The sequence below is a fragment of the Mustela erminea genome, chromosome 1 (genome assembly GCF_009829155.1).
Source record: "Mustela erminea isolate mMusErm1 chromosome 1, mMusErm1.Pri, whole genome shotgun sequence".
Classification (NCBI taxonomy): domain Eukaryota; kingdom Metazoa; phylum Chordata; class Mammalia; order Carnivora; family Mustelidae; genus Mustela; species Mustela erminea.
Window position 1 is genome coordinate 24,780,320 of NC_045614.1, and position 25,149 is coordinate 24,805,468.

A 25,149-nucleotide genomic window follows, 5' to 3' on the forward strand; every position below is an offset into this window, starting at 1 on the left:
AGCTGAAGTTTTGCCTACTTTTTTCTCCTGACTTTGGGTCTTCCCTACATGGCCACTTTTATTTCACTCTAGTTCCTCCAGTGTGGAATTCTTAAATCTTGCTTTCAAATAGGCAAACAAAAAACTGGACAAATCTAGTAAATAATACATAGGGATACAAAATTGGGCAAAAAAAATATATAAAGGAAAGAAATTAAGAGAGTGGGTATTTTGGGGGGAAGAAATGAGTTGTTTTGAAAAGGATGAGGGCTTCTGGGGTAACTAGAAAGTTCTGGGTTCTTTCATGAGTGGTGGATTTAAAGGTATTATAAATTCATTAGCTATACATGTACGTGTTGTAGCTGTTTTCTGTATTTGCTTTATACCTAATAAAACTTGTTGCTTTCTTTTTTAAACTCTCAACCTCTATGATTCTACAAGCTAAGGATCAACTGGATTTCTGTAAATAGAGAAACATACGAGTCTCTTTCCATGTTCCTGTGAGTTCTCATCACTGCAATAAATGTTTCCTATCCAACTTCCATCTGCTCTTCCATCTGCTTGTCTCCATTCATGAATCAAAGCAGATCTGTTTGAAGACAGAGAGTATGTCTAAGGAAAGCTAGGCCTCAGAAAACTTTGGATGATGAACAACCTAAGGGAAAGAAGAGGCCTGAGTTGTTCCTAGAAATATAATGCTCCTTTTCTTTTAAGTCTGTTAGAGGTTTGTTTTTTTTTTTTTTTTTACATTTTACTCCTTTATTAACATATAATGTATTATTAGCCCCAGGGGTACAGGTCTGTGAACCGCCAGGTTTACACACTTCACAGCACTCACCATAGCACATACCTTCCCCAGTGTCCATAACCCAACCACCCTCTCCCTACCCCTACCCCCAGCAACCCTCAGTTTGTTTTATGAGATTAAGAGTCTCTTATGGTTTGTCTCCCTCCTGATCCCATCTTGTTTCATTTTTTCCTTCCCTACCCTCCAAAACTGCTAAGAATTACTATGTGCAGAGAAGAAGTTTTTAAAGCAGATGGGGGCAAAATGATATTATCATTATGATATCTATTGTTACCGTGTGCCTAGGACTAAGTATTTAGTGAACTTCATCAGATTTAATCCTTACTGCAGAGAAAGGGGAACCCTCCTACTACCCTGTTGGTGGAAGTGCAAGCTGGTGCACCCACTCTGGAAAACAGCATGGAGTTTCCTTAAAAAGCTGAAAATAGAGTTACCCTTTGACCCAGCAATCGCACTACTGGGTATTTATCCTAAGATGCAAAGGTAGTGATCCGAAGGGGCATGTGCACCCGAATGTTTATAGCAACAATGTCCACAGTAGCCAAAGCATGGAAAGAACCTAGATGTCCATCAACAGATGAATGGATAAAGAAGGTGTGGTATATTTATGTGTGTGTGTGTATGTGTGTGTGTGTGTGTGTGTGTGTGTGTGTGTGTATGCACACACACATATCTACAATGGAACACTATGCAGCCCTCAAAAGAAATGAAACCTTGCCATTTGCAATGACATGGATGGAACTAGAGGGTATTATGCTGAGCAAAATAAATCAGAGAAAGACAATTATCATATGATCTCTCTAATGTGAGGAATTTGAGAGACAAAGAGGGAGATTGTGGGGGGTAGGAAGGAAAAAATGAAACAAGATGGGATCAGGAGGGAGACAAAGCATAAGAGGCTCTTAATCTCACAAAACAAACTGAGGGCTGCCGGGGGGAAGGGGTTAAGGATAGGGTGGCTGGGTTATGGGCATTGGGGAGGGTATGTGCTATGGGGAGCGCTGTGAAATGTGTAAGCCTGGTGATTCACAGACCTGTACCCCTGGGGCAAATAATACATTGTATGCTAATAAAAATAATTTTAAAAAGATTTAATGCTTACAATAGCTCAAGGAGATAGATATGATTTTTCTTAATAATTCTATATGATATGTAGTGCTCTTCCTCTGAAAAGCCAACTGATGCTCAACTCTGGATCTTTCCACATGCTATTCTCTCTACCGACAATGCTCTTTCCCCCAACATTTTACCTGACTGGCTCCAGCTCCTCCTTCAGGTCTTATCTTAAATGTTACACACTCCTCACACACTCCTGGTCTTCTTTCACTTTCTGGTACCCTTTAAAAAATATCTCTAACACATTCAGCATTCATAAAAGCAACTGTCCAGTTCCTCATTTCCTGATCACAACTGTGGTAAAATCTTCCAAAAGTGATAGATTATCTGGATGACTGAGCCATCCTGGAATTCTTTTCAATAAATACCCAGCTGGAATAAGGCAATCTATCTTGAAACACACATATATTTTGACAAGGAACCATGAAAAAGCAAGTAATTGATACATAGGCCTGGCCAGAAAAAAAATTACTCTTGTTAATTACTATAAAGAATAAAGAAAATAATGGTGCCAAATCCCAAGTGCCAACCTTCAGGCTGGGAAGGGAAAAAACTTGCCCTCTGTGCAAAGATAAAGCCAAAGAAAAGAATCTTAATTTCTCAGCAAAACAGCTATACATGGGTTTTGGTCAGGTCATGTTTTATTTGCAATCTTTAAGCAATAGTAAAGATGGCAAACAAAATGCTTCAGACCGGAGAAGAAAGAATAATACTAGCTGCACGCACTTAGTCCAGTGAGGAAGCATACAGAGCATTTCTAGAATTTATTTCATAGTTAAAATTTATGTTTAGCTTGGTTTTGTGGCTGCCTCTGTAGCCTGTATGTGCAAGGCATTATAAATACTATTCAGGGGTCCTGCCTCCCTCCCACACCCCATAGCATCAATCAAATTAACCAAGTAGCCATCAAAGTACTTTTGGAGGGTGCTCTGTGGCCCAAACCAGCTGCAGGTAAACCACTTGGCCACAGGAGCCATTCCATTTCCTCCTTAGTCTCCTCGCTCCCATGGCCTCCAGTCTGGAGACAGCGTCCAGCCTCTCGATTTACGGGAACCCCTTGCCCACCTCCTGCGCGTGGGTATGCAAGGCCATATTTAGCTCAACCTACCCATAGTTCACTTCACCCAACCAGGTGAAGCCAGACACCAATGGAGCACAAAGAAGAAAAGGCTTTCTGTCTCAAGTATCTGTCTGTGTGAAGTTAGTGGCTTTTTAAAGGTTACCACTTTGGTGCCTACGCGTCAGATTCTTTGGGTGTTTAATTTAGAGGTGGAAAATATAGTCATCTAATGCCAGCAAGCAGAATTAAGAAGGCTATGATGTTTCAAGTAGAAAATAAAACAATTTGGGAATGGATATACATGTGTGTGTATATATATCAATAGGCATGCATATATACCATATGTGTGTGTGTGCTCAAACAATGAGGATATGGCTTCCTGCCAAACATTAAGAAAAGTTTTAAAAATTTATGATGCTTGGAAAAAGCATACGAAGACATAAATCTTAGATTTTTCTCCCAATCAAAGCTAAACTACCAGAACAGGCATGCAAAACTTTAATAAAGTATAACCCAAGGAAATGAGAGTTTAACAGAAAACCTAAAATTAACAACGGCCTCAACAATCATATCAGAAAATGACTACTTAGTCAATGTTAACTACAGTATTGGTGACAATGGCAAAAGTGATTTTGTCTGTCACTTCCTGAGCACATTCCATGCATAAAGAACTGAGTGATGACCTTACACTGAGATGTCACTGATTCATTCAAACGTGTGAGGTCATCAGTCTTCTTGTCCTCTTTTTAAAGAGGAGAAAATCGAGGCACAGCAACATTAAGAAATCTCAGTGTCACCCAGCCATAAAGTGGAGGGAGGAGGCCTAGATTACAGGCCCGTGTAACTACAGATTACAGAATGAAAAGTGATGGCCATCGATACGCAGCCTCCCCTATGAAATGGGAAGTGGGAAAGGAACAAAATCTAGAATAAGAAAGAAAACTAGGAAGAACTCAGGGAATTTTCTAGATAATTTAGGCCTCCAAGGAGTCCATGTAATCCACAATTACAGCATAATCCATAATTATGGCAACATAAAGTTTTTGTGTAGTTGTAAATGATTTAGCATCTTTCATTGTACAGAAGCAGTCATTTGAGAAGTTGGAAACTCAATCAGTGTATTAGTCATATGATTCCTAAAAACTAGCTTGCTTCATTTCAAAATTGAAAACTGTGGCCTCAGAAAAAAAGGTCAGTTGAAAAATACACCAAAACCTTCCCATCTCCACGCAAATTGCACATCATCCCTAGTCTAAGGAGTCACCTTGGAGGCTGTTACTTATTCCAAAGAGCCAAGCTTTTCTCCAAGACAATTGGGAAACTAACCTTTGGAATCATTTCCAAAGTCTGGCATATTCTTGTGACAAAGCAGCATAACTTGCCAGCAGCAAAACTTAATAGTCTAAAATTGTCTTTTAGAATCAAGAGTGGGGAATAAGGCTGCTGATATAGCAAACTCTGGTTTTAGGAAAGAAACTTGTGCTGTGATTACAAAAGAGTAAGGTCTCTTGTGTGGCTTTTTAAATGGCCAGGGGAGCTCCAGAAAGCTTTTGAGTAATCACTGCCATGCAGGGAAATACACACAAGTTCCACTGGGTGATGGCTGAGAAGGGAAGTATGGATTTGGAGATGACAGTGTCAAAACTAGCCTATTTAAGATGGTGGCAGTGATGCAGCCATCACACTCACACTGACTCAGTGCTCCCTCCAGGGTGCCTGGCTCAGAGCAGGTGCCCACTGAACAGTTATGAATGACTCCAAGACTTCACTCATGTGTCAGTTAAACAATAAGCAAACTCATTCCTAATGAGAAAATTCTCCACTCTTTACAACAGTTATCAGATCAAAGACCTGAACACTAACAATGGTATGGCTTCACTGCAGAACTAAAATAGGAAGAAAAACCTGCTCTAAGGGTCTGCTGCTCATTTCGCCACCTTTTTCCAGAAGTTTCCAGTCTGCAGGCTGTGTTTCCTAAATGTGTACATACAGGGTGCCTGCCACACAAGGCAGTCGCTCTGAGGGCAGGGTGGAATGAGGTTTCCTCTGGCCCCCTCACTATGCTGTCCAAGCTGCTCTCAGGGCAGCCACTTCAAGCAGCTTCCAATGAGGACGGCTCCCCTCTGCAGCTGAAGGAAGGAAGAAAAAATAACCAGGGAACATCTTCACGTGCCAATAAGAATGCCTCTTGCAGGAAAACCCTGCTCAAAGAGACCTCATGATAAGATCTAGATGATACATCCTCTATGGTCTGATTATTCAGCCATTTATTTATCCCACAGTTATTAATAATTAATAAATGATTATTATCTTATTATCTATTGGCACTGAGATAGCAGCATTAAAATATAGACCATCACTTCCAAGGAGGTCACTCTCAGTTGGAACACACTCCCCCTGCTCTCTCTGAGCTCCCAGCATGCACTGCTGCCTGGGTGGGCAACCCTCTTTCCTCCTGGACACAGCTCCCCAATCCCTCACTCTCTGTGCCAGACAGCCTCCCAATCCACAGAAATGCTATGGGAGTTTATTTTCCATTCTGCTTACTTACCATAATTCATTTATTCAGTTAGTCAAAAATATTTATTAAATGCCTATGAAGGGCCAACCCTGTTCTAGTTGCCTTCACCTCTGAGCAGTTTGACCCCAGTACTTCGGGAATCCATGTATGAACCACTCAGTGGAGCCCTACCTGAAGTCACAGGCGTCCATTCACATAACATTAGCGGTGTTTGCTTTATAATTTGGGGGCACATGTGAGAATTTTTTTTTTAAGATTTTATTTATTTATTTGACAGAGAGAAATTACAAGTACACTGAGAGGCAGGCAGAGAGAGAGAGAAGGTAGCAGGCTCCCTGCTGAGCAGAGAGCCCGATGCGGGACTCGATCCCAGGACCCTGAGATCATGACCTGAGCCGAAGGCAGCAGCTTAACCCACTGAGCCACCCAGGCGCCCCACATGTGAGTATTTTTTAACTCTTTGTCACAAAGAATGATAACTGTACCAGATGATGGAAAAGCCCTTGCAGAGGGTCACTGCCTCTTGCGTAAAGAACGCTTGTGAACAGTTCGGGGGAAATTCTGCCAATAAATGCAACAGTGGCCAAAAATGGTAAGTGATTTCAGATATAAGTAATTAAACAAAATAAACATCATAAGTAGACATCTTGGCTATTTTATCTATACCTCCTGTAAGTTTATATATTCAAACTTGAAAAATTTTTGTGAAATTTTTCTTTGAGAAACAGTAGATGGCTATATAATCAGGGTACTTATATTTGAGTATATACAGTAACATTTCCTGGCTCATAAATGATGGAAGAAAGTGCTCATCAGAACCAGAGAAAGGGCCCAGCCCTCAACCTGAAGACATTTGCAGGGAATGCCAACAAAGCTGCAGGAACTGGCTTAGGTAGAAAAAATCAGGCTGCCTTTGCTTAGAATGTTCATCTTCTGAACTTATACTGCTGCCTAGTCCATCCTATTTAAAAAAAAAATCTCTTTGGGTTATATTCCCCCATTTCTTAGTATGCCTTACATTATGATTATGTCTTTATGATTTTTTTCTATCTGGTGAGGGAGAAACAAGAACCTGGTCCTAGAAACCCAAAGGTTTAGTATAAAACCTGACACAAATGGCTGTGGAATGAATGAATACGTAAGTGAAATTTGGCTTTCATAAGCATCGAAAACACAGAGATATGTATGATCTTATTTTTATTTTTCTGTGGGATAAACAAGCCTAAAGAATTAAAAACATTATAAACCTTGTTAAAACTGAAAAGAGGGTCCTCCTATTACCTATAATATACCTCCTAGACTTCCTAGCTCCTAAAGATGCACTTTTAACTACCACCCTGTGTCAACACATTGGATTCTAGTGTACCTGTGGCAATTCCTGTGAAGTGAAACTTTACCCAGGTTACCAAGCCACAGGCTAATATGTTTCTAATCCCTCTTTAGAGTAAGGGGCAAAATAACCTTGAAAGATGACTAAAAGGGCAAAGCCATCATTAAGCCAGATTAAGAGAGGTGCACTATGGACTCTGAAAAATAATCTGAGGGGTTTGAAGTGGCGGGGGGTTGGGAAGTTGGGGTACCAGGTGGTGGGTATTATAGAGGGCACAGATTGCATGGAGCACTGGGTGTGGTGAAAAAATAATGATACTGTTATGCTGAAAATAAATAAATGAAAAAAAAAAGAGAGAGGTGCAGTTCATTCAGAAATTACAGGCCCATTTATGATCAGACTCAGGCATGCAGGAGACATACATGCATTTCAAGGTTATATTGTTCAACTGTTAACATGTTCAAATTTGAGGTTTTCTAATTTCTCATAAGGATCCTTTCACAGCCAAAAATGTACAAGCAAAATAAAAACAAGCCTGCTGGTAATGACACAGGGATACTCTGTGCTTCATTTTCAACCTGTATAACTGATTTTGACAGCACAGCAGGAACCTAAAGCACTATAGTCCATACTGCCCAAGAATGGCTTTAGCAGGAAAAGGGCAAAACTGTGTCCAAATGAGAACTAACAATGGATACCTGAAAAAAAAATGCAACTTTATATTTAAGGCTAGAATAATTTCCACATCTTCCTCTGAAACATTCTTCATCTAATTTGGATTTGGGGCATAGCATTATGTGAGTTTATAACCAGAAGTCAATATAGATCCCAAAGTCAAAAAGTGATAGAAGGAAATAGCACTATACCTTTCATAAACATTTTTCAAGTTTGCTTCACATCAACTTTTTTAATGAGGTGCAATTTTTAAAAGGTATATCAGAAGTAGAATTTTCTTGGTCAATCATTCTAATACAACTGCTATTTAATCAAGTGACAGGCACAAACCCATTGCAAGATGCTCAGGTGAATTCTTATTCAGCAAGGATAATTTTATGCTTAATAAAGTGTCACTGCAGAGTTTTTTCAACCTCAAACTGTAATCAAAGAGCTGATTGCATATCTCAGTTATTAGCACTGTGAATTGTCTAGATCAACATTTACCCAAGTTTTGCAAAATACTAACTCTTTGCAATGTTAATAGATGTTCCAGGAAAAAAATCTTTTTGTTAAATGATTTGGAGAAATTTTGGATTAAAGAACATTAAACATGACTACAGAACTTCTCAGAGTTTTACCATGCTAATATGCATGGTGGCTCTCCAAGTGAGGAATAGAGTACATATTATTTTCCAGAAGCATTTGACAAATGGAACCCTTTCTTCTAATGGTATCTCATAGAACTTCACTTTGATAAACATGCTTTGGGAAATGCGAACCTAGATAGTATCAACCCAGTTTTTGTCAAATTAGTCTCTTTCCATTTTCCCACAGTTCATTATGACCCACATAGTTGGAGGGGGGGATAGCCTCTATGACACAGTGGCTTATTAAAATAATAGTCTATTTCACCAACAATTACAGTTAAAAACCACAAAGCTTCTGCCCTTGAGAAAGAAGTCTGTAACCCAGGTGGCTCAATTCTGAGGAGTTCCTGCATTGTGTATCTTATATCCAGGCTGTCACTGTTCTAATCTTTATCTTTTACTTAAAAAGTAGCAACTGGTGGATGTGTTATTATAACCGACTACTCTGAAGAAAGAAAACATAATGTTTTAGTGCACCGTAAAAAGTCTTCTCAAAATGGCAGGCATGGCACTTCAGATGGAGAACAGAGAGAGTTTAGAATAAATGATACTTAGAGCCAAATAACATATTACAAGGCTGGTACTGAAGAAGACCAATGGATTCCCAACTGGAGGATGTCCTTGACACTGAAATGAATGCTCCATTAGGGTAGCAGTTGGCCATGAGTTGCCCTCTTGGATGGTACCTTTAATCATCACAGGCAGGCACCCTCCAGTTAGTCTCAGGATGCCAGGATTTCAGAGTTGAAAGGGGTCTTACCCCTTGTACAAATCCCTTGTTTTATAAATGAGAAAACAGGCTCAAAGAGGAAAAACAACAACAAAAAACTATGTGCCAAAGGTCACATGGCTAAATTAGTGATTGAGCCTAGCCTACAACCCAGATCCCCAATTCCCTGGGTACTCTCATCCCCACTCGCTCAGAACCTTGTATTCCATGGAAGAACTATGATTCAGGTAGCCCTCTGGAAGCTTCTGCTCTGGCTTGCCAGAGCCAAGGCTCTAGCTGTAGACACATCCTCATGGTTTCCTCTTCCCAATGGTCTTCTTCTATTCCAGAGCAAGCAGCCACCAAGGAACACATGATCTGGACTTGCAGAGCTACTACAAGTCAGATATGCCAGGGAAGGACATCTTTGCTCAGAAGAAAAGATATTGAAATATTCAAGGGTAAAGAATCTTGTCTTACCAACAGTTAAATCCCAGCCATAGCACAGTACCTGGTATAGCGAAGTGCTCAAAAAATATCAGTGGGACTACTTCAGAACTCAGGACAGACTTCTGCATGCCTTGAAGAAATATTTTAGTCTATTTCATTAGTTAAAAGAAACTTATCCACTATCTCATAAAATTCATGTGAAGCTTCTTTGCCCAAGTTTATACAACCTAATTTTTTCCATTTTTGGAATGGCTTGACCACCATTTTCACTGTTACCATAGTTACTGGGGCTAGTGAGCATACAAAGAGACAGTTTGCACAGGAGAGAGGGGTTTCCCACTCAAGACTGAGACCTGGGAAAGAATGCCAGTTCTTTCTCTTGTTCACATCACCAAGTCTCAATCTTCTCAACTGTACAATGGTTCCAAAGATGATAGCTACCTCATTCATTTCTTGGGAAGACTGAACAAGTCAATATGTATACAGAGCTACTTGGCCAACTAAGATTGGTTTTTAACAGCTGTTTGTATTTTTCTTAAGGTTTTATTTATTTATCTTCACACAGAGAGAGAAAGAGACAGTGAATGTACAAGTAGAGCGAGAGGGAGAAACAGGCTCCACACTGATCAGAGAGCCTGAAGTGGGGCTCCATCCTAAGGTTCTGGGATTGTGATCTGAGCTGAAGGCAGACATTTAACCAACTGAGACACCCAGGCACGCCAACAGCTGCTTGGATTGAAGAGAAGTATGAAGCTGGGTAGGTAAGAGTCCTAAGATCGGTGGCATGTGCCTGCCATGATAATCAAAGAGAGCACCACATGCTTATCAGATACTCACTGGAGATGACATGGTATGCTGCCCAGATTCGTTTTCAGGACTAAGGCATTCCTTCCCCAGCTGCTGTCATGGATGCACTTTCCAAGGTTTTGCCCTCCCCTGGGGTTGACCATATCCACTCACTTGTTGATGAGAGGTAACAAAGGCTCAGCCTTCTTATCTCAATTGGGGTCAGCTCCCTCCAAATGGCCACCCCAACTCCATAGGGTATGGATGGGAACTGCTGAATCTCCCTTGCAACTATGTTGCAGTTTAACTTCTCCAGTGCCTCTAGCTTCTCTCCCTTCCTGAGAGTACCCCCCACCACAGTAGGTCTCCTGCATGTTAATCTCACTCTCAGTTTCTTAGGAACTCAACCAAAGACATTACCCTTGGAAGAGTTCTTTGCTCAATAAAAAACAGCAGCTAGTATTCTAATTGTTGATATATTTAAGCAACCTATACTTCTTTTCCATGAAAGGAGAATTTCTGAGTTCCTTTACAGGTGACATCGTTTTATTGGATGAGGAAAGTGGCAAAGGGATAAAGAACTTAAACTGATCTTTATTTAACATTTAAAAAGTCCTAGGCTACGTGGTCTGTTCTCACAATTTTCTTCACCACCGATTTGCTACTTTTTTAGTTATTCTAATTGTAAAGACATAAAAGAGTCATAGAAGATGATAGAATATCCTGTTCATTAGCTTTGCAGAAAGCTTAGTTTATTGTGAGGCATCATTTCATGTCATCTTAAATGGCCAATCTAATATCCATTGCTGAAAGAGCATAGGCCCAATCTTGGGGCTTATGGCTTAATGGTTCAAATCCTACTGAAGGTAGACATATCTTATGGAAACAGTGGGCTATACAAAGCACACTGGACAGGGAGGCAAAAGGCCTGGGATCTGGTCTCCCCTCTGCCAATAACTCCCTCTGGAAACTTGGGCAGTTCACGTGTCTTTTCTGGGACCTCCTTTCCTCATCAGCAAAGCAAGGGGCTTGTATTAAATAAAATCTAAGGTCCTTTCTAGTAAGAAAAACTTACGATTGCTTAACCTTGCAGGGTTTTTCCAGGCAGCATAAATAAGATGTAGAGAGAAAGTTTAATACCAGAGATGAAATTAAAAGTGTCATAAATTCAAATTACTAACTTCCCAAATGTGTATTACAGGAGAGACTATTAAATGACTAGGAACAGATTTTTATAGTTTTATTTTCCTTTTGCAAGATTTCCAACTAAATCATTGCCCATGTCATTGATTGTCATTTCCGTAATCTGGAGTGTTTGAATATACAGCTTAGCAATGCTTTGGACAAGCCATAAGTCAAAGTTAACATTTTTAAAAAATTAACCATGCCCAGGTCTCTACCTTGCATAGAGACATGCTGAAATACCAACATCCATTAGAAAGAGGTTATTGATGTTGGGGTGACATGCACTGTGATTTGCAGGTGCCCCCCTGGCTAACCTCTGGTAGCCATATCTCAGGGTAAACGTGCCATAATTACCCTGGCCAGGAAGAGCTGGTTTAACTGTACTGGCTCTTTAGATGTATGTTGAACATGACTGCCCTTTAGGGATTTCCAGCGTCCATGTGTGTGAATTATCATGTGAATTCTACCTTTGAAAAAAAAGTAAGGTATGCTATCAGAATTATTTTTTTTTTCAATCCCCTTGCCTTCAAATGTGGGTTCCTCAGTAATACCTTCATTGTATCTATTTTGAAAATTATACCACACCACTATAGATTAAAGTAGAATGGAAAGACGTACAGATGCTCCCAAGCACACAACCTAAAGGTCTCATTTCTCAGCGGCTTTTAAAGCACAACTTCTGGTCCAGAAACTTTTGCCTGGGGAAGCAATTTTTTCAGTTTCCAAAAGCTGAGCTTTAGTTTGTCCTTCACAGGAAAGCTTTGTCTCCTCAAAGCTTTGCCTTTAATGAGACCTAAGATTGCAGATGAGTCAATGGACCACTGTCTGAGGCTCAGTTTCCCCATCTATAAAACAAAAACACACAAACTTGCCTCACCCAATCCTCAAGGTCAGTGGGAGGATGCAGTCTGAAGATCATCCCATGGAAGCACTTTGAGAAGCACCCAATGCTCTAGCTAAAATGTGTGGTTGTTGTTATTGTCTAACCTGATCATCTGCAGTATATTTTAAAAAACTAATATTAAAATGATGTCTCCAGTTTATGGCCCAAGCCTCACCTCAAAGTAAGCCCAGAGGTCAGAGTTAAAGGTAAACAGAGGGGGTGCCTGGTGGCTCAGTTGGTTAAGCATCTGCCTTCGGCTCAGGTCATGATCCCAGGGTCCTGGGAGGGAGTCCCACTTGGCATTCTCTGTTCAGTGAGGAGCCTGCTTCTCCCTCTCCCTCTGCCTGATGCTCCCCCTGCTTGAGCTCTCTCTCAAATATATAGGTAAAATCTTAAAAAAAAAAAAAAAAAGAGAGAGAGAGAGAAAGAAAGAAAGTAAGTAAACAGAGGAAAGGCAGGTTCTACAAAGCAAGTCCCTGCTCTTTCCCTAGAGCCGAGGCATGCCTATAAACACTTCTAAATCTCACTAGAGAACACAGGGGTATGCACGCTGCCTTTCCCTCATCAATTTATATTTCAGGGACCAAAAAGAGAAAATGGAATTATATCTAAAAACTAGTCTGATCCTCTTTAGGAACCTCCTTTGAAATGAACAAGAGATTACCATATTACTCCAGCAAGATTTCTTTCTCCATCCTCCATCCCCTCAAGCTTTGTCATTTCAGAGCATTCAGGATTCTGCTTCCATAATAACAATGATTTCATTTGACAAATATGTCACATTTCATTCTGTAGGATCTTCAGCCTTCGACAAACAAACATTCACTTTGCTGAGGACTAAGAGCCACTAATGGAGTGAAACCTGAAAACCCTTCAGAAAAGAATAATGAACCTCACTCTGTCTCCAGGGGGTAATTTAGTAGGTAGATTAGGCAACACTTGATTAAGGGTAAACCTCTCCTTTCCATAGAAATATATTGTGTTTGTATAGAGGGGCTGTATGAAGTGGAGGATTAGGTCACAAATCCTCAAGAAAAAGCAGAAGACGTTTCTCAGAAGAAACATGCGAGTTACGGCACATTTGGAAAAACAAGTAATACTTTATTGGAAGGAAAGAAGAAAAACCCCACATACAACAGTTTTATTTACACGATTTCACTTAGCTTCTTGGAATGTTTCTAACAAATGGTTAGTTCTCAAATACATTGCGCAGGATGCCTTGTCACCCATGACAGTCTGTGAGTTACTACAAAGAGTAACGACTCAACTCAAGGCTACCAGAACTGATTGTCAAATAAGAATTTCTGAAACTGCCTATAGGGAGCTGCTACAACAAAAAGTCGTCTTTGGCTCATGAGGGATGAGAGTGTGAAAGAAAAACAAATGTCAACATAAATCCCCAAGGAAAGAAAGCACTTCTGTACTAAACCTCAGTCCTACCCTCCAATGTTCTGTGTCCTCTGCAGACCTGCAAATACTTGAGTATTTCTTGTTGTCTGAAACAATGCTCTTGTTGTCTTGTTGTCTGAAACCGTGAACAGAATCTGGAAATGTTGGATGTAGCTCCATCCACATTTCAACAACACGACAGAATTTATTCACAGTTTAATGGAACATCCTGATCTCTACCCATCAACATAGAAAATGGCAAGGCAAACAAAACATCTCACAGTGTTAAAAAGATCATAATAAATTCTAAAGCAAATTTGAAAAAATGTGGATCTTTCTTTTAAACCTGTGTTCAGATGACTTTTCCCATCTTTCCATATGTTAAATAAGATGGCTGAAATGGAGCCTCCCTAAATCACTCTACACTGTGCCTACTGAACAGCCATGAAAAACCAGGTACTAAATAAACGTGTTTTGACAATGATGAATCTCTTAACTCAGCTGGTCAGGTTTCTTCTAATGGCAGTACTTAGAAGTGTACCATAACACATGAACATAGATCACAGTTTGAGTAACAATTTTAAGCTTAGGGAACTGAAAGAGAAATGAACTTAACTCAATGACTTGGAGAGATGAACATAGAGATATGAGGCTTAAAAACTGCTGCTTAGGTCACTCGTGTCCCTCTGCAAAGAAACAACTTATCAAGGCTTAGGAACTTCATAATGAACTATATGTTTTGCTGAAAGCAATATATATATATAGAGAGAGAGAGAGGTTTATATTGTTTGTTACACTTACTCAGTTAGCTGCCTCCAACTCCAATTGGAGAAACAAAGTAAAGGAAGTCCCTTTGGAAAAAAGATATGAACATATAGACTTGTACAAATTGAAAAATAAAATTGTCTTTCTAGCTTTTCTTATTTTTTAGAACTCTACTAAAACGACAAAAATAAATGGGAACATTCATTTGCTTTTTAAACTGATCACACTCGGGTTTAACCACTGGCAGAGAAGAAACTTTACAGTTCCCTGGGAACCTATAATTTGGAAACGGAAGCACACAAGAACAGACTTTAGTTTTCAGGCAATAAATTGAAGAGAATTCTGCAGACATACAACAGAAAAAGAGCATAAAATATTGGCTTGTGCATTTCTTAGAATGTTAGTTCATTAACTCGATAACTGCACAGGGAAAAATGCAGCCAAAATCTACAACGATGTCCAATGGGATTTCAAATTGGCATATTTACGCAGCAAGAAATAGCTGGAGGTTGGGGGTTGGGAGTGGGAAAGCATCCCATTCTGGTAATGACGATTTAGTGTGAATCTCCGGAAAGACACCTTGTTGAAAAATCCCCATGCAGTCTCTAATGGGACACACAGAAGCCCAAAGCCCCAAGGCCAGACATAAATATCATCCTCCATAATCTGTGTCATGGGGAATAGTTCTATAGAATTATACAAAAAAACATGATCTTTTACATTTACCTTTCACACACAATTCAACATAAACTTGAAAAACGTTTTACTTTTTCCTCCTTATTGTCCAATATGTTGTTTAATGCTTTATTGGAAACTTTCATTTACTGGTGTGTGCTCTGTATCTGTATTACTCATCAGTATAAAATAGTTGCAAAGGAATTGTTGGACGATACTCCCCATGGTCACTGTCTTCTATGGTTAAATGCTCATTATCAGTCTCTCTGTAACTGAAAGCTCTAGTAACTGAACCCCACATAGATCAGGTATAGCACTAGGCCCTTTCATAAAGCTCATCTTATTCAACACTCTCAAGGCAATAGAGATTGTAATTCCTTCTTATAGATGAAAAAATAGTGAGAGTCAGAGAGGTTCCCTACCTTACTGAAATCCTGAACTAATAATACTAAGGGCCAATATTTGAAAACTGGACAGTTTAGCTCCATGGTTCTTGATCTTTCCCTTCCTGCTCTCCTTGCCAAATTCTCCAAAGTATGATGCAAGAAGTTAATTCAAGAAATTCTTTATTCTTATAGATTGTGAGCATTTCCTCTGAGGAATAATAATTCAAGGTATTCGAGGTATTTTCAGACAAAAAAAGGACTCAGGACAATTACATTAAACTGCTCTCTTGAATGGATCAAGCTGAGCTAGCCAGGGTGCTAGTCTCTTTACTTACATCATGTGAAACCAGTGGGACCAGAGTACAGGGATGCACAGTAGAGGCTACAAGCCAATGGTCAATTCATCTGTCCATGTGTTTCACTAGATCAGAGTGTTTTTAAAAAATGCACCAAATCTATAGATTTCACATGAAAAAATGTATATTTTATGGCAATCAGATGGCCCCTCAACCCTAGGCTCACCTTTCTGGCAGCATTCAGTCGAAGCTTAGTGGTCTCAATCCCTTTGATGAGTCTTGGGTCCTTGGGTTCCTCACAGTCCCTACCACCCTCTATCAGATCCATATACTAATGCCCCTGTAGCTGTAACTTTTCATTATGTTTATGTTACTGTTTTTTCTTATGTAGAGAAATGTTTCTCTAAATGTTGTCCCTTTTGATAGTTTCAATGACTGGTCTCCAGTCCTTATCCTTCCTTGTACTTCCTCCCTTTAAAATGGTCTCTTCAAGGGTAGAGTATACTTCCCTAATCCCCATTAATTTGTTCACCCATGTGCCTTGCTTTGGCGAGTGGTGGGGCCATGGTGTGAAAATCACAGCGTCAGTTTAGGTCTAGGCTGTCTGAGACCTTGAGAGTTTCTGCTTACTCTCTTGTGCCCTGCTACTGTCATCAGAAGAGTTTCCCCAGTGGCACTGACCCCCTTCAGGCTGAGTCTCGGGATAAACATTTGTAGAATGGGGCTGCCCCAGCCACCCAAAGACCTGCAGTGAGAAACAGAAATGCCCACTTAAGCCCACCCTAGAGAAGCTGAGCCACTTGGTCAATCTGAAAAATCTGTGACAATAACTATTGATGCTTTAAAGTCACTGAGCTTTGGGATGATTTGCTACAGAGCATTATTATGGCAATTGCTAACTGATACATCTCTACCAAAAATTTAAATTAAGACATGCTGAAAGAATGAAACATCATAATTTTTTCTTACATGAAAACCTGTTTCCTATTTACTCTAATAGCCTAGACCCTGGATGCATCTGAGTTTGCAATTCCTTCCATAAAACTATAAACCTAAGAACTAAAGAAGGTTGGGTTTGTGAAATGTTTCTTAGCATGACTGCATATCCAGATTGGACTGAAATAGCCCAGTTTTTGCCTGTTGCTGTTATGTCCTAGTTTGAATACATTCATTCAACTTTGTCTCCAATTTTCATAACTAGTTGAATCTCTTCAATTTCTCCTTTGGAACCTCATCCAACAGCTATTATTGTTGCAGAAAATACTATACCTGAAGTTTTTTTTGATATGATAGTTATTTGGTTGATCAAAATCATTAAGCCAGCATGTCCAACCCTTACAAAAAACTAGAATAGAATGAACCAAATTTAGTAGGTGCCAATCCTACTACTAACACTACTAACTACAACTACTAACCAATCCCACAACTACTAACTAATCAACCAACTTTCCAAACAACCAAACTGGATCCCAGTTGACAGACATTTATTAAAAGGCCGAAGAAGCTAACTCATAAACAGGAAATACTTAAAACAACAGTGATATTAAAAAAGCAAATGCCCTGAGAAAGTATAGTTCTGTCTTTAGAAGGCAGTAATTACTGCATCTGAGTACATCTGCTTAACAATCCAAGAAAGTGGGAGTTTCACTCTCTATTAACCTTAACCAAAGATATTTTCATCAAAATTAATCGTGATTAGTTTTTATTGCATTTCAAATGCTATCCTTTATTTGGGGTGGTCAGGAATGCAACTAAGCAATTCCAGACCATGCTATCTTTTATGAATAGGTCTATGAGGTAGTTATCAAGAGGCCCCTTATAAAAATATTGCTATGCAAAAGTTCATGAGTCAAAGCAAGACATTAATTTCCATAACTAGATGTGTCCTTAGAAAAGAAATGACTATATATAGAAAAGACAGCAAGTCTGATGCTCAGAACATATCAAGAGTAGAACTGTATAAATGCACATGCGTATCATAGACAAAAATTTCACAAAATGTTCCTTTTACCTTTTCTTTGTTATCATAATAACAATTAATCATTAATACTTGTGAGCATAGCTTGTGCCAAGTATAATTCTAAATTCTTTATATGCATTGACTCTTTAATCCTCAGAGCAACTCTGAAGTAGATGCAATTATTATTATTCCCATATTACAGATGAGAAAACTGAAATGAGGAAGAGTAAATCACTTGCCCAAGGATATTTAGTGAGTAAATTCTGAAGCTTGGAAAGAATCCTGGGAATTCAAGCCCCAGAGTCAGTTAAAGAAAGATGGTAACACTAACCTCACCAAACACTGACACCACAGTCAATTAGTCTGTTATGTTCTGTGCCCTCCTGTAGCTTGCTCTATGCAGACTCTATACCTTTGTTGACAGTTCTCTTGCCTGGAGTGCCTTCCCTCTGGCTGTGTCCCTCCCAGGTCAGCTCTAATCCTACCTGCTCCATGAAGACTCTCTGCCACTCCACAGTTTTCTTGTCACCCTCTTAGAACTCTGTTTCCGAACTCTCATCACCATCTAAAGATGGTCAGAAATAAGTTTTTGAGTCCTGGCTCTGCCACTTACTAGTTAAGTAATTTGGGGCAAGTTATGGAACCTCTCAGAGCCTCCTTCTTCTCATATATCAAATGGGATAACAGGTTATCTGTCCCATAAGATGGCTGTAGTGGATCTCTACGGATTTACTGCAGCACACCTTCTAGTAACACACTCCTTTCTTTCTTGTGTGAGGTCACCAGTTCCCACTTTCAGCCCATAGGATTTGGGTGTGGCTAACCTGTGTCCCCTAGGCTCCAGGTGATCACATCCTGGCCTGGCCAATATACCCCTTCTTTCAGTTTGAACTTTTGCTAGAATCACTAAGAAAGAACGTTTCTCCTCTCTGAGCATGACTATACTCACATTGCAGGCTGGCTGCTGGTGGCCATGACTGGCATCACTGTGGACAGCTCTCTTAAGAATCAAAGCAACAAAGAGCCGAGCACACCTATAGTAGGATGGAGACAGATTCCTGACGCCAGTGTGGGAATATCTGAGTGTAGCCTGCAGTCCACCTGGCCTTTTCAGTTAATTGATTCCTTTTTTGCTTACTTCAGATTGACTTGTGTTCCTATCAGTTAGAACTAAGGGTCCCAACTAATCCAACTCTTAAGAATTAAATAGGTGCTGGAGCACCTGGGTGGTTCAGTCAGTTAAGCATCTGCCTTTCTGCTCACGTCATGATACCGGGGTCCTGAGATCGAGTCCCACCTCGGGCTCCCTCTCAGCAGAAGTCTGCTTCTCCCTCTCCTGCTTGTGCTCTTTCTCACTTGCTCTGCTCTCTCTCTCAAATAAATGAAATCTTTTTTTAAAAAAAGAATTAAATAGGTGCTGTAAGTTACATAGCACCTAGTATATTGAAGAGTTCAGTAAATGATAACTACTACAGTGATTATTCCTCTACATTAGTTTCTCGAAGGCTGATCCAGTTTACCAAATGTAAAATCACCAACACTGTGGTGAGGAACAAATAAGAATATTTGCCTGGCAAAGCAATAAAATGTTCTATAGGTTTTAGTTCTTGTGATCTCAGTCTCCAGGCTCCAATCTAATATGTTGTATGATTGGTGGGAAAACTAAGACCCAAATCCTGGGACAAGAATATTGAGAAAGCTGTGGATTTGAATAAGCTACCAGTCCATGCTTAGGTGTTCCCAAGCCTGAACAAAGGACCTGATGCTACTATTGTTCTAACCAAATCAACCATCCATGCAAATGGCCTTGATTGAAACCATTAAGGCACCTCTAGGACACAGAGAAAATAAACCTAATATTGACTAAGTACCCTCCATGTGCCAAGCTCTGTGCAAGACATTTCCTTGCATTTCCTACTCTAGAATAATTATTTATTTCCCTTTTGGTCAATTAAAAAGATGAACTGAATACATACTGAAACTATCTAACTCCTTCTATCTCCAAGGAGGAAACCTAATATATAACTGGAGAAAGACACTAATTAATAAGCAAAATTTAACATGAACTCCGGCCAAGTTGAACTTGAACTGTTCTGTTTAAAGGCACACTGGAATAAATAAAGGAACTTCAAAGCAAATGCCCTGTTTTAGCTTGAATGTTTTATTGAGCACATGAGGAGAGCTCCTTTGCCAAAAATAGGGATGGTTAATGAGGAAAAATTGGTGTTTTCAGTCAGCCAGTTGGTTTCTGAGATAGGGCTGTCCATTCAGAGATAACTATATTACACAGGGAAGACAGAATAATGATCTGTCTGAGAGCCTCAGAGTTTTGAACAAAACAAAACCAGTTTTGTAAACTGAGATCAACTTAATGCATCCTTTTTCAAATACCTTCTGTGATAATATACATACATTTCCCTTCTACTAACGCCAAAACTACTGAAATATAATTCTAAAAGGAGGACATTTCTATGTTTTGAGCTTCTTGCCAACTATATAAACACAGCCCTTACCTTTTAAAGCGAGGTATAGAAACCAACAGACTGTGGAGTATTATAGTTTCCACCATAATCAGCTCTTATTAGGCACCATTCCAAAAATGATGCCCCACAACTATAAAGACCTATTGGGTTCTCTGGGAGCACACTGCTAGTACTGGACTCAGAGCTAAGGCAAGTCCCCCATTTCTGTTCGTATTTTTCCACAGCAATGGGTATATGTCAGAGACAGTCAATCTTCAATTATTTAGGTTTTAAGAGGAGAAGCCTGAGCTCACCTGCAAGTGTTGTGAGTTGTCAGCCATGCTATCTTCTCGCCTGCGGACTTCTTCCAGTAATTGGGCATTTTTCTTCTTTTCCAACTGTTGGTTGTGCTTGAGGTTGGCCACCTTCTTATTCTGATCCTTCATATGCCTGAGAAAAGTCAGCAGAGTGTGGTTAAATTCAACCACTGGAAGATCATAAGTTATCACAACAGAATTACTACAGATAGAATATACTGATATGGATTCAGAAAATATTGGAACTTCAGAATATTCCATTAATTCAACCACAAGTATGTATTGAGCACCCACTTAACGCCAAGTGCCAAGATGGCACTGGGGCTGCCATGGTGAATGAGACATGTATAGTCTTCACCCAACTCATGGAGCTTGAAGTCCAGTGGGAGTGACAGACCAGTATCAAGGAGACACAACTTAGGTTTCCTAAAGGAAAGGAAATAAATCACATGCTGTGACAGATGATGATGTGCATTGTATGTGTGGACAGACATGGGACAGGAAGATGACTTTAGGTACTGTGGCCAGGAAACCTCCCTAAGGAGGCAAGACAGTAGGAAACACTCCAAGTGACCAGCCAAGAAATCACCAGTGGAGGTGCTCCCCAAGTGGAAGGAGCAGCAAGTGAAATTCCCCAGGCAAGAAGGGACCAACTACTTCTAGGAACTGGAAGGCTGCAGTGAGGCTAGCCCAGGGCAAGGGGGATAAGAACCCACTCTCCCTGGGAACCTGGGATTGCAAAGGTAGGCAGTACTCAGGGAACACAGGGCCCCTGGTCTGTGACGGGGCATTTATTTTCTTCTAAGTGGTTGCTCATCTAATTATTATTATTCTTTTGGATCATGTTCCCATTCTGAGATCATAATCCATTACTTTGATTTTAAAATAACAATTACAAGGCTCCAATCAAATACATTGTCATCACTTAGCTCAAACAGAATAACACTTTGGCTAATCATCGTGTTATGTAAAGCCCTGGTGCTTGGAATAAAAGTTCTTAATGAATCTATAGGATGTCAAAGTGCAAAATCATAAAGTGATCAAGTGAGTAAAAGACTAAGGACAAAGGATGGGTTAAAAGAGTGGGAGGAGGAGTTCTAGGTTTAATGTGGACTATTTCACCAGCAGCGCTTAGCAAAACATTCCACAGATTTAGGCAACCATGTCCATGGCAGCTGGTATAAATCTAATCTCACACGTGAGGAGGCAGGAGGGCAGTAGAGAGGGCTTGGGAGCATGATTCCAAAAGAGGAGGGCCGCAAAACAGAATCTTCTGGGATCCTTCGAACTCTCCCCCGCCCCCAATCCCCAGGCATTCCTAAGTCAGCCTCTGTCACTAAGCTCTGACTCCCAAAGCAAGAGAAAATCACTGTTCTCAAGGAAATGTGCACGAGATGAGAACTACATGATACACAGCAAACATGTCAAATTAAAACAATTACTAATCAAATGAAAGCCATGCTTAAGAAGAAATGTTTATTTGTTGTCCTCATAAAATTATATAGTCCCCTACTCCCTCTCACTCCAAGAACATGAACGTCGAAAGAACTTATTAAGCTGAATGATCTTCTAAAAGAAATCCTGCTGATGAAAATATTCTGAACATTTTGGTCCTTATGAAAACTTACAGTACTGGCTGAAGCAGTAATTTAACAATTTCTGGTGACATTTATTATGAGGATTGTGGTGAGAGAGAACAGCCATCTACTTGGTCAACATTTGGATTGGATAATTTTTATCCGACATTTCCTCTTTTTTACCCAATACAGTACACATCCACATCTGAAACTATCAACTCAAGTCTACATGCTAATCTTCTTTTAGAAAATTATCTTTTGGTTCCTACAAAGATGTTGAGAACAACCTCTTGCTTCCTAACTAAACAAGGATATAGTATTTCCAAAACTCATACTAACCCGAGGCAAGCACATTTCCCAGCTCAGGAAATAAGGTCCATGTCCAGTAATAGGATATGATGGAGAGGTCAGTGCTATTAATGAGATTGTATAAGTAGAGGACACTTTTTATAAAGAAATACTTTTTATAACTTTGAAGCACACACTTAAATAAAACCAACTGCTAAAATGTTTTGTTCCCAAGTACCACTGGGAAAAAAAAAAAAGATTATTGTTGCAAATATCATTTGCATAAAGAACTCTCCCAAAGCAGTCTGAAAATACATAGATCTTACTTTGAGGGATACTGCAGTATTTTTCAATCCAAAATTTAAAAAATAAACTTCCAAATCCATGCATCCTTTAAAGCTTCTCTGAATTATAAATGAGCGACTAAGAATAATGGATAACTGAAGTTTGGACATTATGATGGAGGCCTATTCTCCATTTTCTCCAATCATTCCTTCAAATGCAGCCTGAAGTAGGACACTAGTGATTGGAAAAGAAAAGCTGAGTTTTGAATGGCACTGTTCAGGATTTTGCCAATTAGGTGGATACAGAGCAAGGTGATGAAAATAATCATCTTGTCTTTGTACACAAGAATATCAACAGATACCTATATATACACACTCCTTTGCAGGAGTGCTATGGTTTTCAAATATATTTCTAGCAGCAGAACTCTTTCTTCTAGTAAAAACTTACATGAAAACCAAAAAAGGAGAAGTATAGCACTGGCAGAGGTAGGAAAAAGACAATGGGTGGGGGAGACAGGGAAGCAGAGCCTCACCTCTAGACAGTCACTCTCTCAGGTACCCCTCAGAGAAGCCCCAGGGCTACCTGAAGCATAGGCTGAAACAGCAATTTATGAGGTAGGAAGAGAGAGAGAGGCAGGTACAGAAGTCATGAAATTTTAAAATACGAGATTTCCTGGTGAAGAAAAAGTCCCCCCACCCCCCGCAGAAGCTCACTAGACACTTCTTTAAGGAATGACCATTGTGATTTTTGCTAGTAATAATTACAGCATCTCCAAGAATAAAATCTGTCAGTGACCTATCACTCCCTGCATTTCATGCAAACTCAGTACAGCCCTCAATTGTGCTAAACTCAGCAAGGCAGAACCCCTGGGGGTGCAGAATGCAAAGCCCTCTGGCAATACTGTCTCAGAAGAGAATTATCACTGATAGCCTCTTCCCAAATTCCCACCTACTAGGCAACTCAGATTCCAAAGCTCTGCCAGAAACTGACCTGCTCCATGTTCCGAAATAAAGTCTCCTTGGGATGGCACTTTTTCTTCAGGGAAACACCATTACAAATATATTCAATATGCAAATTATTAAGAAAGCCATTATGGAGGAGGGGCAAATGGAGGTGAGTTAGAGAGTCCAGTGGTAGGATCAGTTTTCATCATTCAGCTTAGACTGACGAGTTTCATAAAGCAAGTCATGTCACTTTTCAAAATTCAACCATCACTAAGGAGCTTGGATTAAATAAAAAAAAAATTCCAATAGATATCAAGATTAACAATTATGGCTACTATATTAAGAAAGAATGTCAGAGAGGACAGAATCCTGCTATTCACTAGAACAGTCCATCAAATTAAAATTAAAATTAGGAAGTATTCCCTAACTTGCTGGTGAAAAAGTATCAGGCTTTGAGGCCTCCAGAATTACAGAGATGGGAAGTAGTGTGGAGCGGGAGTACATACATGCAAGTGTATATTTTACATAAAGAAGAAAATAAAAACTTCTCTTTTTTTAAATCTCAGCAGAAAAAGATACCATTTTTTTAACCTATGTACTCTCAAAAACATTAAAAGATTCATAATGTCTATTGTTAAAGAGAAGGCCAGAATCTAGCTCTGTCATATGTGGTTAGAAAGAGTATAATTGACAAAAATTGGTTGCAAAATTATAAACCAATTTGGCAGTATCCACCAAAATGTCCATACCTCTTGCCCAAGCAAACCCACTTCTAGGAAAGTAGTCTACAAAAATGCTTGCACATATGCACAAATATTTATGTATAAAATTTTCATTATAGCACTGTCAAAGTGAAAATTGAAAATTGCCAAATTGTCAAGCAGGAGAATGGCTGAAGAAATCAAGTGTATTCATACTCTGGAACTCCAAGCTAACCTAAAAAATTAAGACAAAACTTAAGTATGGACATGGAAAACCCTTCAAGACATATCACTAATCAAAAATGAAAGCAGGTAGCAGAATAATCCATATAGTCTGATCTTATTTATGTTAAAATATAAAAACCTATTTGGATGTATATATACATACATCCACTGAAATGAAAACTGATGGAAACTCCACACCAGTCTGTAAACAGTGGTTACCACTGAGGAAGGGAATAGATCAGGGAAGAAGGGGGTGTTTTCATGTGTTACTGTATGCATTTGTGTGTGTATGTGTGTGCAAGTGAGGCATAAATATGTATAAGAAAATGCACATATATTAAGTGTAAAACTCAATTATTTTTGACCAATCAAAATATAGAGCATTGCCATCGTCCAGCCGCATGTCCCTGTCCCCAGACTGGAAGAAAGTGCTATCCCAACTTTTATCTGCATGCATTTGTCTGTTCTTGAAATTTGTATACATGGAATTATACAGTAAATGCCCTTTTGTGTTTGACTTCTTTGACTCAGCATAAGGTTTTTGAGACTCATTCATATTGTCCCTAAACTCCTTTTTTTGCTGAAATCAAGTGGTATTCCATTATATGAATATACTACAGCTTGTTTAGCCATTCCCTTGTTGAATGAATATTTGGACTGTTTACAGTTTTTTTTTTTTTTTTTACTGTTAAGAATAAGGTTGCAATATAAGACAAAATCAGAGAGGGAGATAAGCCATAAGAGGCCC

General features: G+C 39.5%; 1 protein-coding gene across 12 annotated transcripts in view; it reads right to left on the minus strand.

The window, feature by feature from the left end:
* Positions 1 to 25,149, minus strand: part of ERC2 (ELKS/RAB6-interacting/CAST family member 2) — a 901,328-nt gene that overhangs the window by 380,393 nt on the left and 495,786 nt on the right. For all 12 annotated transcript variants that reach the window (XR_004280876.1, XR_004280875.1, XR_004280877.1 and 9 more), the window contains one exon: positions 20,379 to 20,514. Coding sequence is in view for 9 of the 12 variants with exons in the window: in XM_032322753.1 (XP_032178644.1) it covers positions 20,379 to 20,514 (136 nt within the window). In the remaining 3 variants the exon portion in view is untranslated. The remainder of the gene's footprint in view (positions 1 to 20,378; positions 20,515 to 25,149) is intronic.